This window comes from Phyllobates terribilis, unplaced genomic scaffold, assembly GCF_046119375.1.
Source record: "Phyllobates terribilis strain yellow unplaced genomic scaffold, ASM4611937v1 Scaffold_4__5_contigs__length_816908805, whole genome shotgun sequence".
Lineage (NCBI taxonomy): Eukaryota > Metazoa > Chordata > Amphibia > Anura > Dendrobatidae > Phyllobates > Phyllobates terribilis.
Genome location: NW_027362764.1, coordinates 480,499,337 through 480,518,430, shown reverse-complemented (window position 1 = coordinate 480,518,430; position 19,094 = coordinate 480,499,337). Strand labels below are relative to the sequence as shown.

Below are 19,094 nucleotides of genomic sequence, written 5' to 3'. Positions count from 1 at the left end.
TATCTTGGTAATGCAAGAACTTGCGGGTGGCCTCAAAACATGTCCGGGTCATGACCATTCGGAACACTGGAGTGTTATACAAAACGTGAACACTCCAGTATTGCCGAACCTCTGTTTTTATCAGGATCCCCATATGAAGGACCAGGCCCCAAAACTTCATAATTTCTTCTGCGTCTACAGGAGACCAGTTAGAAAATGATGAAGAGGGGATTTGTTCCAAAAATTGATGAGCATACAAATTAGTTTGGCCCACCATGAGGTTTATAAAATCCTCAGAGAAAAAGACTTTGAAAAAGTCTATTTCTGTGAGGCCAGTGATGTCAAACTTGATTCCTGATTCCGCCACGAAATCTGGAATCAGTGGCTCAAAATTTTCGGGGCGGCGAGGTCAATATGGGGTCAGTAGTGGGGGGCGCTGGAACATCTTCTCTCCTGCGACGACTGCGGGGCGGTCCAGCAGCACCTGAGGAGGAAGAGGAGAAAGAAGAGGAGGAAGAGGAGGATGATGAGGCGTCGGAAAAGTAAAGAAATTTGGGATCCTCGCCCTCGCTGTCAGTCTCAGTGTCGGAGGCAACAATAGCGTATGCCTCCTCCGCTGAATAGCGAGTTTGGGATGAGCCGGACATTTTTTTTTCTCGTGTATGTGGTGCGTGTGTGTCAGTACTTTATTTAGAGTGTGTGTGTGTCAGTGTGCTTGGTGTGAACTTTTTTTTTCTGAAAAAAAAAGAGAAAAAAAGGAACTACCGTAGGTGGTGCAAACAGCGAGCACGAGTGCGGATCGGTGAACTATGTCACCAATCAACTCTCGGCAGCTGCTGGGTGTGTGCGCGGATGTGATGCAAAGGTGGGGGGGGGGAATTGACAGGGACAAGAAAAAGTCCTGAAAAGCAGCGAGCACGGACGTTGATCAGTGACGTAGACACTGCTCAGCGCTCGGCCGCTGCAGGACGCACGAAAAAAAAAATGGGGGGGAGGAGGATTGGGGGTAAAAGGAGGGGGGGAGAGGAGGAGGGGGGAGAGGGGTGGATGAGGAGAGAACAGAGATGGACTTACCAAAGTCTTCTCTGTTCTTCTTTCAGCAGGATCAGCAGCAGGTTCTGGAAGAGGCTCTGGAGCAGGATCCGCAGCAGCAGGATAAGGAGCTGGAGACCCAGGACCCTGGAGACAGCAGCAGGACGCCGGAGCTGGAGACTCAGGACCCTGGAGACCGCAGCAGGATGCTGGAGCAGCAGCAGCGACTGGAGCAGCAGCAGCGACTGGAGCAAGTAGCAGAAAGGTCTTGTAGTGTAACAGAAGATTCTGTGGCACTACAAGGCCCAGCACAGCGCCGATCAGACGTGACCGCTCTGTAGAAATCCTCACCAAGTGTGAGGATCTGCAGGGCGGTCAGAGGTGGGTGACAAGGTGGTGACAGGCAGGTCACAGGCCGGTCACCACCCGGTCACCTCCCGGTCAGGTACTCTGATTGGTGCGATCGATGATGACATCGATCTCACCAATCAGAGATGGCTGGGGCCTGGGCACGCACCACAGGGGGTCATGGGGAGGTGACAGGCAGGTCACAAGCCGGTCACCGCCCTGTGACCGCCCTGTGACCTGTGTTAAGGTACTCTGATTGGAGCGATTGATGTCATCATCGATTGCTCCAATCAGAGCTGGCTGGGGCTTCTATGACATCACAGGGGGTCATGGGGAGGTGACAGGCAGGTCACAAGCCGGTCACCGCCCCGTGACCGCCCTGTTACCGCGCGGTCCCTCTGTGATCGGTGCGATCGATTTGATCGGCGATCACACCGATCCTAGCAGTTTGGGGAGAGGGCTGGGGTTACTTAGGAGCACCGATCCTAGGCTGCACATCACTGTTTCCGGCAATCTGATTGCCGGAAACAGTGAGAAATGCTGTGATTGGCTGTTCAGAATTGAACAGCCAATCACAGCGATCGTGGGTGTGAAGGGGAGGCGACACCCCCCGAGATGCCGGCTCCATCTACCCTAAGGTAAGATGGCACTGGAATTTTAATGCTATCACCGCAACTTCGGTCACGGTGCCGCATTAAAGATAGGGCGTATTAATACGTATCTGGCCAATAAGGCCCAGGGCACAGATACGTACTAATACGCCCTATGTCGTAAAGGGGTTAATGTTGATCTTGCAAACTGTACTTCCAACTGTATCTATAGGAACATTCATTGCCTTTGATATATTTTTGTATTCTATTTCTTGGTTGCAAGGCAAAGGTCTCTTCTCTTTACTTCTTGGACCACTCTGCTGCCATATTTCTAACATGTGGTCTAACGTCACAGTCAACAAACCCCTAGCTAGTCCAGATATTTGATGTGTTTTAAATCAAACACACCTGATACACCTAATGAAGCCATGAATTAGTTTCATCAGATGTCCTTGAGATAAATATGATTTGCAAATATGTGGTCTTATGAGAGATTCTATTCAGAGGGTTGAATAATTCAGACACTGCAGTAGTAGTGGCAATTTGTGATGAGTTAGCAGAAGCCACTTATTATATTAGTTGTGTTGAGCTATTTAAATTGTAATTGATTTATTACAAATGTTGCTAATAAGCCCAGTTTATAATGGGGGCTCAACAATTTTGACTGCAACTGTATGTCAGTCCTTGCCTTATTTCAAATGCTCCAAAGTTTATGGTTGATGTCTACAAAAATAAGTAAATTATGTGGGATATGACTTTAACATTACTTGTTAATTCATAAATTGTTAGCTTAGCATCAAAAACGAAAATGCAGGCCAAATAAAAAACACACACAAAATTAGGTCAGGAAAGATTTCATGCTACCTAAGGCAAAATTTAAAAAGCATAAAGTCTGCACTTGTACATTTTTCATTACTTTGCTTAGTTTAAAATTGGAAAGAATTAAGTTAAAGGGCGATTTTCTAAGGATAGTCAACATCCTTCAAATTGGCTGTTTATTCCTTTATCTTTCAGTGTTGTGGAAAACAAAGACTGAAATAAACTATGAGATGATTATGCAACACATTTCAGATTACAAAAGAGTAGAAACTATTAGATTAAATGTACCTGCTGACATGCTGAGTTTCAGATATCACTGACAGTTTCTATATTTTTATCAACATGGTATAGTTGTGAAATCCATATTTTTGCATTAAGATTTGAATAAACAATCAAGAGCAGAATAATGCTTTGTTAAAAGAGGAAAGAAAGGATACAGTATATTGCTCCTCTCTATATTGGGGATGAGAGAATCCTGAGATAGAAAAAGGATAGAATATGCGTACCAAAATACCACCCCTTGATGTCAGAGTAGGGTACTACTGTCACAAATTATCTCAAATCACGAATAAATAGTCTGAGCAGGGCCGAATTATAAGGTGGAAAAATATCACTCTCGGCCGTGATCACTTTGGTGACCTAGGAGCCTTTATCACGTAGATTCATTGATGGTTTCCTTGGTGTTTAGCTGAAAAGAGGTCAGGAGGTGGCAATAAATGTGCTTGGCTCTCCCTTTTAAAATTTAGAAGTCTTGCTGGCTCAACAATCTCTATAACTGAAATAGACTTTAGTAGAGATGTTATGTACATGGTCACCCACTTCTTTTATACGTGGCTCTGATCAGGTGGGTCCAACTTATAGAATGAGGCCTCTCACCATGCTTAAACCAGCCTAGGGTCAGAGTATGCAAGCTTATGAAAAATTACAGAAAAATTACAGAAGCCTTTACTAACATTCATCAACTATTCTATTGATAACACTCCTCACTAAGGTCACATAGTGAAGAGGAACAGAAGGTTCAGGACCCCTGTTTTAGTGATCTTGGGAGGGGGTTAGGGATGAGAAGTAAGTTTGAAGTTTTGATCAGACATTTGTAATGTATCCTGTGGATCGGTGATAAATGTCCATTGTGGGATTACACTTTTTACAATAAGATTAAAGTAATATAATTTTATATTATGAAATAAAGAATGGTAATAATGTGTTTTACTACTTTATTCATGAGATTACTAACCTTATGGATTGATCCTAAGCAAAATTAAAAATATTCTAAAAGTTACATATTTTTTTCATCCATTTAGACAATCGGAGAGAAGATGGTTGGGAAAAAACTAACAGTGGTTTTAGAGTTCACTAATCCATTGAAGAAAAAACTCCAGAACGTCATTTTGCGTATTGGAGGTCCAAGTCTTATGAAAACCCAAACTCAGATTTACAAGTAAGTGGTGATATATTACACATTATTATAAAAGTAAGCTATATGAAAATATTTTACACATATTAGAGAGCAGCAACTTATAGAGAAGGAAGTACAAATTTGTGCACCATCTAGTACTATTTATACAGCGGATGAAATAAGTATTGAACATGTCACCAATTTTCTAAGTAAATATATTTCTTAAGGTACTATTAGCATGAAATTCTCACCAGATGTCTGTAACAGCCCATCCAATCCACACAGGCAAAGAAATCAAACCATAAATGTCCATGAATTACATTGGGATGATAAAGATAAAACAAAGGTGAACATTTCAGCAAGATAATGATCCCAAAACACACAGCCAAGGAAACTCTCAATTGGTTTCAGAGAAAGAAAATAAAGGTGCTAGAATGTCCCAGCCAATCACCTGACCTGAATCCAATAGAAAATTTATGGAAGGAACTAAAGCTCAGAGTTCATAGAAGGAGCCCACAGAACTTTCAGGATTTGAAGAGTGTTAGTGTGGAAAAATGGGCCAAAATTACACCTGAGCAATACATGCGACTAGTTTCTCCATACAGGACGAGTCATGAAGCTGTCATCACCAACACAGGCTTTTGTACTAAATATTAAATGAATTATAGTAAGCGCGTTCAATACTTTTTCACTGTGTCATTTCTCATTATTACACATAACTTAATTTATGGACATTTATGGTTTGATTTCTTTGCCTGTGTGGATTGGATGGGCTGTTACCGACTGCTGGTGAGATTTTCATGTCAACAGCACTTTTAGAAATACTGTATATTTACTTAGAAAATCGATGACATGTTCAATACTTAATTCACCCACTTCATCACTGTGTATGGTGTTACACTATGAACTGGTAATCGATCATTTACTATATAATTTGAAACAATCTTAAGTGTTGGGTTTAGAAACCATTTAAAAACTCTTGTCCTGCGACTTGTACAATTTGACCAAGGCATTATGTTTTTTAAGATTTAACCATCAGGATCTTCATGTGCCCATTGCACACATCGCTACTGCTATTTTGTTGTTTTCATAGGGTCCTAAGAATGTATTTTCAGGTATAGAAAAATAAAACATTTTCAGATACAATATTTTATAATTTTGAGTACATATATAAATGAACCTTAGTCTATTATCTGATATGGAGAGAAATTACAAAGAGTATATTTTACACTGGAGATCACAACATGTAGTTCATTAAATGGATCACCTATTACTTTCAATGGTATAGTACTTTTTATTTTATAGGTAAAAGGTATCTTTCACTAATTTTATGCAAAGGACAACCACTTACTTTGTTAATTTAAGACATTTTCAAAAAATCTCTAGTTATTTTTTGCAGTGCTACAGTTGTACTAGTCATAATAATTTGTGGTTTGTCTGTGCATAGAAAGATAGCAATCAGCAATGATGGATAGGGAAGGTACAGCTTATGAATAACAAGGAGAGGACTCCAAGGCTGGAGAATATAACTAGATAATGTTTTCTTATCTTTCAGGCAAAGTTTAGAGTGGTTAAAAAATGCATCTCTCACGCAGGAGGACCAGAGAGTATGCAATTCTTCATTTGACCTGTGATGGTGCTGCATCTCAACTAAATAGTTTTTGCTGGGCTCTCCTATGGATCCCAGTTGATCAGTAGGGGTATGTGCACACGTTAAGCATTAGGTGCAGGCATTTCTGCACCATTTTTGCATCTCTTGGCAGGAAAAACATAGTGGCAAAAACGCGTGTTTTTGCTGTATTTTTTACTTGCGCTTTTGGTGCCGATTTTTCCCCATTCATTAGTATGGGTGAAATCTGCAGCAGAAAGCCTGAAAGAATTGTAGATTTAAATCTGCACCAAACCTGCAAGTCAAAAATAAGCAACGTGTGCATGAGACTTCTGGGTTCTCATTCACTTTACTGGCATCAGGAAACCCTTCAAGTTTTGTGACAAATCTGCACTGAAAAACTGCAATTTGTGCTCACAACCTAGGGGTCAAAGCATCAGGAAACCATTTTCTCAGCTTATTTGAAAAAGTCTGGGTTTACACCAGCTGACGTTAAACGACTATCGATTTGCCTGTCAGCAGTTGTATAATAGACCGCGCTTGATATGCGCACAAAATGAACAGTAATAGATCATGCGGTGCACATGAAATTGGCAGCACAGGTCCTGTTTACAAAAGACGACGTGCTGCCGAGAACGATGATCTTTCAACCAAGCCATCAGATGACTTCACGTGACAAATGAACATTTTGCTCATTCTTTCGGTCAGCAGCCTGTTTACACTGCACGATTATCAGGAGACGAACATTCCAAAGGACGCTCATTACACCATAATTGTGGAGTGTAAATGGATTTTATGAAAAAGGATTGTTTAAATTAAAAACCAATTTAAGCATCCAAGTATCTTTTTTAAAGCTTAATGCACTTTCAATGCAAGGGTAGAATCACAGAATAGTAGCAGTTTATTTAAATAATAATCCCATTTGTGACTAGGTGTTCAAGATGATAAATAACATCTGCCTCATGATGGCTCAGCACATTATTTGGAAGTATTCATCACTATGTTTTCTTCAAGGCAAAGCACTTTTTCAAATATAAACCTTTTTTATGAGAGATTAAATATGTTATTATATTTTCTTTTTCTCTATCTTCACTTGACATTTGTGTTTCTCATTTCCCCTTTTGTTTCCTCTCCTTTCTTTTGTGCATATTTCTATAATAGTAATACCTTAACAAGTAAAGTCGTTCACAATAACAATACCTTCTGCTAGGAAACTACAATATATCTGCTAGTAATAATTTAATTCCAGGAGGCAATCGTCTAATAAACACTGGGTTTAGAAAAGTGTCAGAAAACTTTACTTTGGTTCACAGCTTGAAAAATCATTGTCCTTTGTTACTCAAATAGAAGTGTCATTTAAAGGAAACCTGTCATGTTAGAGAATGCTATTAGCCTGCAGATATGAGGTTATCAGCATTAGAAATATTCCCAATCACCTCACTAAAAGGGCAGCTTCTGGGAGAAATTTAACTTTATTCCTCCTGGGAGCTGCTTACTTTCAGTCATGTATGTGTGCCGGTACAGCTACAGTCACCACTCAGTATACCGTGATTAGTAGCTGTAAAAATGCCAGAGCACTTTGACTGACAGCTGGCTCTGCACTGATGTGTTTCACTACGAGCTGTCAATCAAAGTGCTGGGGTGTGTTTACAGTCACTGCTCACAATGCTGTGTGCTATGACTGTAGCTGCACCAACACACCTCTATGACTGAAACCAGCAGTTCCCAATCTGGCTTCTCCAAATGTCTCCACGGGTTCCAGGTGACCGGAGGGTCCCACCTGACAACCCCAAACAACATATCCATGGAGCCAGGTGACTTCATCGTCCCAACCTGGTCTCCCCAAATGTATCCATGGGCTTTCTGATGGTAAGTGGAGCAGATCCGTATCTTTGCAGTTGTGGCCATATACCCTTAGGCTGAAATCATGTAAAATCCAAATCTGTGTCTCTTTGTTTAAAGCCATGTTTCCAAACTGATGGTCTGAGAGAGTCTTATCTTTGGTTCTCCTTGTCAAGTCTCTTTCAATTCACTGTTTCAAGTCTCTTTTCAGCAGGATAGAAAAAAACTTTTTTATAATTACATATGTGGCCAAGGTCCTCAGTCACAGGTCAGAGGTAAAGTTGCAGGGCTCACTCAGGTCTCATTGTTTGAGCTAATCTATTTACATAGTTGGTATAGCAGGGAGCTCTTTAAATCAACATCCAGCTGGATTTAGTATACTATGCAATTAGCATAGCAACAAACATAATTGTTTCACAACCAAGAGAAGACAACAATCAGGGTTATACAAATACTCTTCTGTCCTTCTTGACCAGCCATAGAAATACACATACATTTACAAGTCAACACAAAGATAATACTGTATTTCTCTTGGATTAACAAATCTAAATGTCTGGCACATTAAGATTATAAACTGTGTCATCACAATATCCATATCTAATTGTGTGGCCAGGAATTAGCCATATTCTTTCAGTTATCCACTTATGTGCCAACTCAACTCCCACATAGTCAAGTTGCCGATTGTGCAGTTGCTGCCATACCACATAGTAAATTCTGAGAAACTATGTTGTGCGCTAAACCTTGCTGGATAATACAGTTACACCATTATTTCTCACAAATAGGAGTGTTGCTCTGTTTTCATACATGCAGCAGAAAAGTTGCTCTCTACACTTGGTATTGAGCTTAAAAAGTGCACTAGACCCTCAACTTGGGAAGTAGCAGCTATGGACAGGTACAGTAAATATCTTTCACGGCCCACTGGATCAACGTTTTGAGCATCAGTAAAACACCACCACAACCAAGAAAGTGGTGAAGCATTCATAGTTGTGGATAAGTTCACTTCCAACTCCAGTTTGTTTTTATCCTCAACCACCTACACCTGTTTGCATCCACCTCAATGGACAGAATCCAATCCCTACCAACAAGAGCACATTGCATCCACTTAACGTCCTCTGTTTTTTCGCTCTTGCAAGCTCAAGTGCTGCTAAGCTGTTTTACAGCATGTGAGCATGGGTGACAAAAGCCACACAGCAGAAGAGTTGCTCCGCTGCATTAAGTAGCAAATCTAATGCTAGATAGCATACCCAATAACACCCGTAAGATTGTGGCTGCATTACTTTTGGGCAAATTAGCTCATGCTCCCTGCATGATACACACCCTAAATTGAATTGTGTAAAATTTCTTAAAGAAATATACCTGCTTGAAGTAGGTGGTGGCCATAGCCAGGAGTGTGAATTTTTATGAACCAAAGCACTCCCTCCAGGCTTTGCAAAATCAGAACGGTCAGCCAAAGCACTGATTGATTTGTGACATTACAACTTGATAGAATTCAATATGTTGAGAGGTTGTATGAGCAACATAAAGCAGGGACTGAGCATGAAAGGTCTGTCAGTTCAGTGTCTTGTTATGCAAATTGCTAGTTGACACCCTTTACCAGGCTGTGTTTGCAATGAAGGAGTCAATTAAAGCCCTAGGGGATCTTAGAGTGTTATACAAGACCTTTTAGGTCATTTGAAGACTTTGCAGTATCTGGTTCACCGTGAATCAAATTTTTTGCAAATTCAAATTCTAAATGATTTGTTCATCTCTATATGTTAATAATTGTAATAGCCTGATATTATGAAGTATAATAAAAATATCTAACTCAATATCAATGTAAGTACCTGTCAAAATATTTACAAAGCCATAAGTGGATTGAACAAAAGCGCAAGAATACTAAAGCAGTCTATTCTGGTGAAATGCTCTCTTTAATAAAATTTTAAAAAGTTAATGCTATTGAGCCCTCATACAATTTGTTTATTATGTTAACCTTTAATAATAATAATTATTATTTTTATTTCTATAGTGCCTACATATTCCACAACACATTACATTTCAGATGAAACTTGTATAGACAATAGAGACAAAACAGAGTAAACACATTGAACAGATACCAAGAGGCGTGAGGGCTCTGCTCACAAGCTTACATTCTATGAGAACCATTAGGTAAAATGTGATCATATAATGACACATGCACTAACAAATCTCATATGTATAATTCATTCTTTCAGAGAAGTCCCTGGAAATGCAACTGTGACTTGGGAAGAGACATGTACTCCAAGAGTGGCAGGCAACAGAAAACTTATTGCAACGCTTGACTCGGAAACTCTTCGACATGTATATGGAGAGCTGGACTTAGAAATTTTGGCTGGAGACAATTAGTATTGGAGTTCTTTTTTTACAGGTGTTATTTGAATCCATATAGTTAAAAAAAATAAAATATTAGTAAATAAAATGTAATAATCAACTCTACCTTACAAGGTATATGCATAAGCAGGATGTACAAACTTGCACCCAAAAACAATAATCCGATACTTATCTATTTCTTCTATCCATATTCTATTAGAAATAGCAAAATAGTTTACATTCTATAGCATCATTTATGTAATGCATATGTATCTAGCAATTTTAGCCATTGAATATATAAGAGTTGTCTTTCTATAGTTCTTGCACTCTGTAACTTAAAGCCAGGGGCACCATAGCTTAGTTATGAATTGGGGCCCTCGATGAGACCTTGAATGCCATTAAATAACTCATGAGGTTCTCCTAATTGATGGCCCATTGGGGGTATCATAGGCTTAACCCCATCTAAACACTTGAATACCATGCTCAATGGCATCTGAGGTGTTAACTCTGATCACAGCAGTTTATCTCCACTGGCAGCAGTCACTGGCAGGTTTCTGCTGTGTAAAACAGTCAGCACCTCCAAGTCCTCCCACCTTCTGCCACATATGTAATGCAGATGTTGGGAGAAGTGGGAAGACACCAGGCAGAGTGTGGCACCATTCGGCACTGGGTCACTCTAGCTCATGGGCCCATTAGTAACTTGATATGTTGTCATTGGAGATATGCCAGTGAAGCTAAGCCAATTATCGTTTTCGCACATTAATGTCAATGTATTCACTTTATGATCAAATTTTTTAATTGCTTTCTACATTTTTTAATCTTTTAAATACAGTTAATAAACCATATTTCCTTATAAATTCTAGAGATGTGTTTTTGTGTGTGTCCCTTACTTGCCCCATTTAACCACAGTTATCTTTGCAATAAATACTTACATTTGATACTTCTACACAGTCTAAGGGAATTTATTTCAACATTTGACTCAGAGATATGTGTTTAAAGTACTGGACATATAGATCATAAGTTGATTTAGTAAAGCTTTTTTATATTTTCAGGTGTTACTGGAATCAGTATACCCAGGGGCGGACATACCACCAGTGTAGCTGAGCAAGGGCCCAGAGATAGAGGGGGGCCCATGCTAGCTGTGCAGGAGTATCTTATAATGAGGGCAATCCGTCGTGTCACTCAGAACCTGAGGGTCAGGGAGACCAAGAGCCAGATTACCCTCATCACTGGTGCATAGGGCAGGGAGTGTCCCTGCAGCTCTGCTGTCTACAGTAGAAAATAGCAGCCCAGCTGCAGGAAGGAGACCATCATCAACTTCCTGCCTGGCACTTTCTCTATGACTCAGGCGCATGTATTAATGATGTCAGCACACTGCCTGCATCATTTAGAAACTACCTGGTCAGAAGAGGAAGGAAGAAATGCTGGGAGGGATCTTCTGGAGAGGTATGTGATTCTTTTTCTTTTCTTTTTTTAACACATTGGGAGAGCATTGTGAGAAAAAAGGGGCGTCAGATTGTATACAGGGATTTATATTGAATTGGGGGATGGGAGAGGACCCCATACAAGGACTTGTAATGAATTTGGGGTTAGGGGATATGAAATCAGGAACATATAAAGAATTGAGGGGTGGGCACAGATGCTACCAAGTACTTAGTACTTAAATGCTTATAATGAATTGTAGGATTGGGGAGGATGGTATATGCAAGCAGTTATAATGAATAGGGATGTGGAGAAGGACACTATGCAGGGGCTTATAATGAAAAGGTGATGGGAGGATGCTGTATGAGGACTTATAATAAATTGAGGGGTGGGGAGGAAGCTAGCAGGGACTTTTAATGAATTGGGGGTTGGAAGGATTCTAGCAGAGACTTAAAATGAATTGTGATGTGGGGGAGGACCCTGTACAAGGACTTATATTGAATTGGGGCATGAGGGAGTACGCTACGCAGGGACTTACAATGTATTGGGAGGTTGAGTGATAATCCTATACGAGAACTTATAATAAATTGGGGGGAACACAGGACAGGGACTTATACTGAATTGGGGAAGAGAGGACACAGAACAAATGACTTGGTGGGAGTCATACTGGCTGATTCATTTATATTTACTGGGCAGCGGAAATTATAGTTAATGAGGGCACAGTGATGGCTTATCGATTTGTATTTTGAATGGTGTGCTGCTAATTGTTTATTAATGGTGGGGTACATATTTCTATTCAGGGGACAAGTATGTGGATTTTTTTATTCAAGAGGTAAATTTATATATACAGTATTCGTGACCTTGCTATTTTCAGTGCCATACTGCTCAGTGTGACAAGACGAGCCATGGATGGAAGTTGACAACATAAAGGTATGATCAGATGGAGAAGAAACAACATAAAAACAAATCTATTTATATGAGATGTTACCGGTAAGTTGATGGATTTAAATATTTATTCTGTATTTATGTTACACGCACGCCGCTAGGTTCAGATAGGGGCGAGACAGGTTATATGAATTCTTTGGAATCCTGGGGGAACCATTACTCAGGACGACCATAGATCATGTGCTGCAACTTCTCTCAGGCATACAGGGGTATTGACCCTCAGGCACAGACACACAGGTTGTTTCACTTGCTGACCAGACACACTTGACAAGAATCCTCATAAACGATAGAACAGTAGCATTTAATCAGAAGCCGCACAGCCAGTGCAAGTTAAGTTTTATGAGCAACAGGCTCCAGTGACAAACAGTACAGTTTCCTTGGCAGCACAGCAGTTCACAGTCTTCCCAGTAGTACAGGTCAACACAGTTCTAATGCAAAGGCACATTAATGAACACAGCACCCCTTACAGCACAGTGAGATGGAGGAGGGGGGGGAGGGTTTGCTGAGGGAGATGATCCCAGGAACTCTACCTAACCTGTGCTTCACTTCACTCCTGACTTGTATCCTTTTCACTTGCAGGGGCGCTTCGGTCAGATGTAGAACACAAACACCACCTTTCTCTTCGGCTCCAGCCAGACAGTAAACAACTTCCCCACAATACCCCTGGGGCTCTGCTAAAACACCCCCCTTCTCCTGTGACTGTGTTAACCCCTCTAGTTGCTGGATGCTTCTGTAGCACAGCACTTCCTGTCTCCTGTGTTTGTGTTACTTCTAATAGTTGCTGAATGCTTTTAAAGCAACAGCACTACTTCTGCATGTAACATTTATACGGTAGGATTTTCAAAAAGATGATGGAAGTAATATTTTTGTTTGTAAAGCAACTTCCCTTAAACATTACAAATGAAGGTAGGAATGAAGCCTATGCACTGCCAGATGTATTTATGGGACAGAACACGGACCCATAGTTTCATAAATCAATTCACACATCTGTGAAAATCACAGATTTGAGAATGAGGTCTGTGAGACTCAGAGCATGTGCTATTCTGATCCGATTTAGAGGACCAAAACAGGAATACTCAAAGGGTCTGTATAATGGCCAACACTTTATACGGATACGTGAATGTCGCATTATTATCTCCATCTTTTAGTATAAAGTGTATGTACTTATTATGCATAACGCTGTCCCTGTAGAATATATTATACTCCTTTATTATGTATAGCGCAGACCCTTAATATATAATATACTTTCTTGTTATGTGCAGTACTATCCCTTTTTTACATATTATCATCCTTTGTATGTATTGCTCCATCCCATTATTGCATATTATCATCTCTTGTTGTATATAGCACCCTCCCTTACATAGCATATTCTCTTATATTTCTTATTCATAGTGACCTCTCTTTATCACATGGAGTCCTCTCTTGTTGGATATAAAATTAAATGACTGCTGATGAAGATCAGTCCATCAGCATCCTACATTAGAAAAAAAAGCTTTCTCTTATTTCATCACCAGTCATTTTATTTTCTGAAATAAAAAGATGACACTATAAATAAAAAGAATGGATGCTATGTTATAAAGAGAGGTTGCTATGAATAGCATAAATAAAAAGAGAATACTCTAACAGAGATTGCTCTACATAAAAAGAATGGATGATATGTTATAAGGGACGGTGCTATATACAGTATAACAAGACAGGATGCTATGTAATATGGGATGGTGCTGTACATAACAAGAGAGGATGCTATGTAATAAAGGATGGCACTGTACATAACAAGAGAGGATGCTATTTAATAAGTTAGTATCTGCCCCTGAGTACAACTATAATAATTACACATTAGCATGGTAACTAAAATATTGACATATGCCCCATAGACTTTAATAGAGAGTGACTGTACATACACAGCCACTAATCTACAAGGAAGGATTAAGTCCCACCATTTCTATTTTTATGGTGGATATGCCATAAAATACATTGGAACCCCCCTCTCTGACCTTTTATTAGAGCCATGGATTGAGGTTAATTGGTCATGAAATGTTTTGATTTTTCTACAATAATCTCACTTGGAAAACGGTCTTAACAAATATAGTAGGATAGACTTTTATACAGAGTATGTGTAATTTCTTAGTTAGTACTCCCTGCAAAAGATGGTAATAACTAAGATGTGACTGACAATATTTGTGCAGCAGCAGGGATATGGTGCCATCTCTGCTGTAGGAGTGGATCAGATTGAAATTTAGGCTCTTGTTTATTGGTATATGTTGTCAGTTCTTCCCATTTATAAAGATGAACTTGAGGTAGCTCCTTTCAAATGAGAAAAAAGTTAGAAAAAAAAATTGTCACTATGAGCTTTCTTTTACATAAAGAAGAACTATTGTATGCTATAGGCTTTGATCAAAATATGAAATGGCTAAAAATAGAAATATTATCCGAAAAGGAACGGTGTGATGTCAATTTACCGCATGGTCGCTGCAGTTTGGTGTGCATTAACTTTTCAACAGCTGTCAAATGTTAGTACATAATGGTGCCAATCTTATGTGTTGCAATAATTCATGGAATGTTCATGGATTATACCAAAATAAACATACAGAATATACAATATATGACACATTAGTGTGATTTCATAGTATTTGTCTAAATCTCATTGACATGTGTTTCTTTTCTTTTTTGGCAATTAAAAAATTGGTGCAATAATGACTACAGCATCTGAGAAGTTTGATAGGTAGTGATAGCTCACTATCTCGGACCATTTCCAACCCCCACAACCTCCACAGGGTGCAGATGGTTATCTATTCTAACTTTAGGCTCCTGACAAAAGTTAGAAAAGCCTATCAGACTCTGCAGAACACATTGGCAGGTTGAGAATATACAATGCATAAATAGACCACTGTACAACTTACGTAGTCAATCAAAAAATCACACGTTCAAGACCCCTTGTGAGATTAATAAATATTGTAGAAAACAGTTTTGAAGTCTAAAAAAGAAAATGTAAGAAAAAAATCCAAATTTTACCAATAAATAATTGTTTATTTTAGAAAAAACAAATCCCCGCCATAGACAATATTTGGTATAGTTGCATTTGTATATTATAAAACTATTCCATTTTCATTCCTCTATGAAAAAACAATACCAGAATTGCTGTTTTTATTCATCTTGCTACATAAGAAATTAAATTAAAAGTGATCAAAAATGTGTATATATTCTAAAATGGTACAAATAAAAGCCACATCTCGTTAGGCGAAAGAAAAGCCGTCATGCAGATTTGTAAAAAGAAAAATGAAAAAGTTATAGCTTTCAGAATAAAATGGTCATTTTTTTCAAGTGCAAAATTTGTAAAACATAAAAAACTATGAATTGGGTAGCAACATAATTGAACTGACCCACAGAATAAAGATAATATGTCAATTATATTGCACGGTAAATGGTCTAAAAAATATAGAAATAAAATACTCCAGATTTATTGATTTTTGCTAAAGCATTGTGTATACACAAACTTAATGCCAGTGAAAGCTAAAGTTAGCCCAGCGAAAATTTTCTTAATTATTTTAACCCTTTTACAGCCTGTGGCGTATTAGTACGCACCAGGCTGTCACCCCCTGTTCAGCGCGGGCTCCGGCGCTGAGCTCACACTGAACCGGGCACTTCAGCTAATTATTACAGCTGACATCTGCCCGCAATAGCCGTGGGTGGAATCGCGATCCACCCGCGGCTGTTAACATGTTAAATGCCGCTGTCAATCTCTGACAGCGGCATTTAACATCGCCGCGCCGGAAGCGCGTCACTTACCCCGCCCATCGGTGACCCCGTCATGTGATCGTGGGTCACCGATGCGTGGGCATGACAACCCTGGGTCTGCAGTAGACCCCAGTGGTTGTCATGTGCTCATCGCTATGAGCGCCACCTAGTGGTCGGCGCTCATAGCGCAGGACCATTTCTGCTACATAGAGGTGATCTCTATTTTTTTCCCATTTTCCTGTACACGATATGGTAAAACCAGTAATGTCGTTCAAAAGTACAACTCATCCCGCATAAAATAAGCCCTCACACGGCCATATTGACCAAAAAATAAAAATGCTATGGCTCTGGGAACAAGGGGAGCAAAAAACGAAAATGCAAAAACGGAAAATCCCAGGGTTGCAAAGGGATTAAAGTGCAAAAGTAGTAAAACATAATAAAACAATATTAATTTGGTATCATTTAATCATATCGACCTGCAGAATGAATGTAACATGTCAATTATACCAAATGATGAATGGTGTTTTAAAAAATAAATACATAAAAAGTATAATAAAAAGCAATCAAAAAAGTTCTACACGCTGCCAAATGGTGCCAATGAAAACTATAGCTTGTCAAGCGAAGTATTAACACTCATAGAAAGATGATAAATCATTTATAAAGCTATATAAATTTGATATCGCCATAATCACACTGACTCATAAAATAAACCTTACAAGAAAATAGTTTTCTTTATATTCTTTGTCATAAAGAGTTAATAAAAGTTAGCTAATAAGTAGTGATGAGTGAGTGTGTTCGGTTAACCCTTTCAGCGAGTATGCTCGGGCGAGTACCTTCAGCATACACGGTGATATGTTTGAATCACTCCCGTGTGCATGATTTGCGACTGTTTGACAGCTTTAATACATGTGAGGAATGCTTGTTTCTTAAGCCTAAATGGTTCTCATGGTGTACATGATAAATATGTGGCTGAACGGGTTTTATCAAGTGTCAAACCTGATCAATGCCTATAAAAGTCTATAAAAAGGTGTGGGCGAGAAGGAAGAATTAGCTACAATATGATGCAAAAAATATATACAGAAAACCTACATATATGACAGTTAATTCCGAAAAGTGATCCTAAAACAGTTACTTTTTCAAGTTGGTGACCAGTTTCACCACAACTGCTAAGCCCACTGGTCACCAGAATGAAGGACAAATAAGGCACAGAAGCCCCACAGTCCAGGACTGTCTGTGTTTCCAATGGGGTATCCAACTCACTTTTTTGGAGTGTGGGAGGAAACTGGAGAGCTCTAGAAAACTAGTGTAAATGCAGCGGAAAGGTACGGACTGAATGCAGCTGTTGTCATTGGTCAGATTCAAACCCAGGACATCAGCTCTGTAAGGAAATGATGCTAACCACTGATCTAGCTCAACTGACCATGATTCATGTCTTTGATTCAATCAATTACTTTTAACATCCTTGGCTACGTAACTACAAGTGTTTTTTTGCCACTGGTTTGCCACCTCTTCAGAGTACAGTGCATTAACTATTAACTAGTAAGTAACAGGAGCAATGTGGAGATTTAAATGGGACAATATTTGTCCCATTGGTCATCCATCCTGTAATTGCTCACTTGACGTCCCTCAGTGAGAGGCTGGTGAGCAGGTCCTTGATTAACATGGATGTTGTGTGCAGAAATACAATGTATTCCTCTGCTAGAGGAGTTATCATTGAAGTTTGCTGGGTGATAAGCACGTTGATAAGCAAATAAGTAAGCACTGGTTCCTACAGAGTTGCACATGAGAGCGGAGTATCAGCATCTGACATGAATGGAAATCGGCAAAGGAGTGAGGACAGGTATGCAGGGATCCTCTTTTTTATTTAAAGTAAATTAGTATGTACCATTTTTTGTTAAAAATATGATAAAACGCTTATTTATCTAGTTGAACAACATCTGTAATCCAAAGTTTCTAGATCGTTCTCTTCTACAAAGCTGTTAAAATTCTGTTCACCTATTTCCTATTTTTTACTTTAGAAAAACAAACAAATTATTTGATAAATTGCCCAACTATTTTGAAATATTTGAACACATCTATTAATCCAAAGAGCAATCCTATACTAACAGTTTTCTCAATAAGTTATTTGATTCTAAAAATAATTGTTTTGAGAAATCATTATTGTACTTCACCAAAGTTCCAGAGTTCTGTGCAGCATAAGTTTATTAAGCCTGCAGATTTTTTCCAGCAGTATAATATCATTGGAAATATATATATAATATATATCACAGTCCCCATGAAATATTATTGTCTGCATGTATTGTTAATGTTACAAGCTCTCCTCGTGAATCGGATTCTCTAAACTGTAGGCCAGGGTGAGCAAGTACACCCGAACCATACACTCAAAAGTTCAATGCAAATATCTCTAATTCTTTCTCAAGTGCAAATGGCGGACAAGGTAGAAGTACATGTGACAGAAGCAACTTAAAATTTCGACCTGCTCCCGGGCCTTCTTCACATAGTTTCTCTCGGGAAAGGGAGAACAAAAACAGAATGTCAGTGCACATACATAGACGATATATGCAAAGATTTACAGTATTTACAATATGTACAAATAACAGAGATTCCCGGCAGGGAAAGACTATTTTAACAAAAATGTAATACATATATTGAGGTAACAGCACACACCACATTGTGTATGTCAGCTACTTGTGGTTATAAAATGTAGTATGTCAATATACACTACCGTTCAAAAGTTTGGGGTCATTTACAAATTTCATTATTTTTGAAAGAAAATCACATTTTTTTTCAATGAAGCTAACATTAAATGAATCAGAAATACACTCTATACATTGTTAATGTGGTAAATGACTATTCTAGCTGCAAACGTCTTGTTTTTATTGCATTATCTACATAGGTGTATAGAGGCCCATTTCCAACAACCACCACTCCAGTGTTTTAATGGTACATTGTGTTTGCTAACTGTGTAAGAAGGCTAATGGATGTTTAGAAAACCCTTGCACAAGTATGTTAGCCCAGCTGAAAATAGTTTGGCTGATTTGAGAAGCTATAA

At 39.0% G+C, this 19,094-nt stretch overlaps 1 protein-coding gene across 1 annotated transcript in view; it reads left to right on the top strand.

Moving 5' to 3' along the window:
- Positions 1–10,797, top strand: part of F13A1 (coagulation factor XIII A chain) — a 392,887-nt gene extending 382,090 nt beyond the window's left edge. The window contains exons 14-15 of the mRNA XM_073678719.1: positions 4,070–4,206; positions 9,826–10,797. Of these exons, the coding sequence (XP_073534820.1) occupies positions 4,070–4,206; positions 9,826–9,976 (288 nt within the window). The 3' untranslated portion in view covers positions 9,977–10,797. The remainder of the gene's footprint in view (positions 1–4,069; positions 4,207–9,825) is intronic.
- The last annotated feature ends 8,297 nt before the right edge of the window (positions 10,798–19,094 follow it).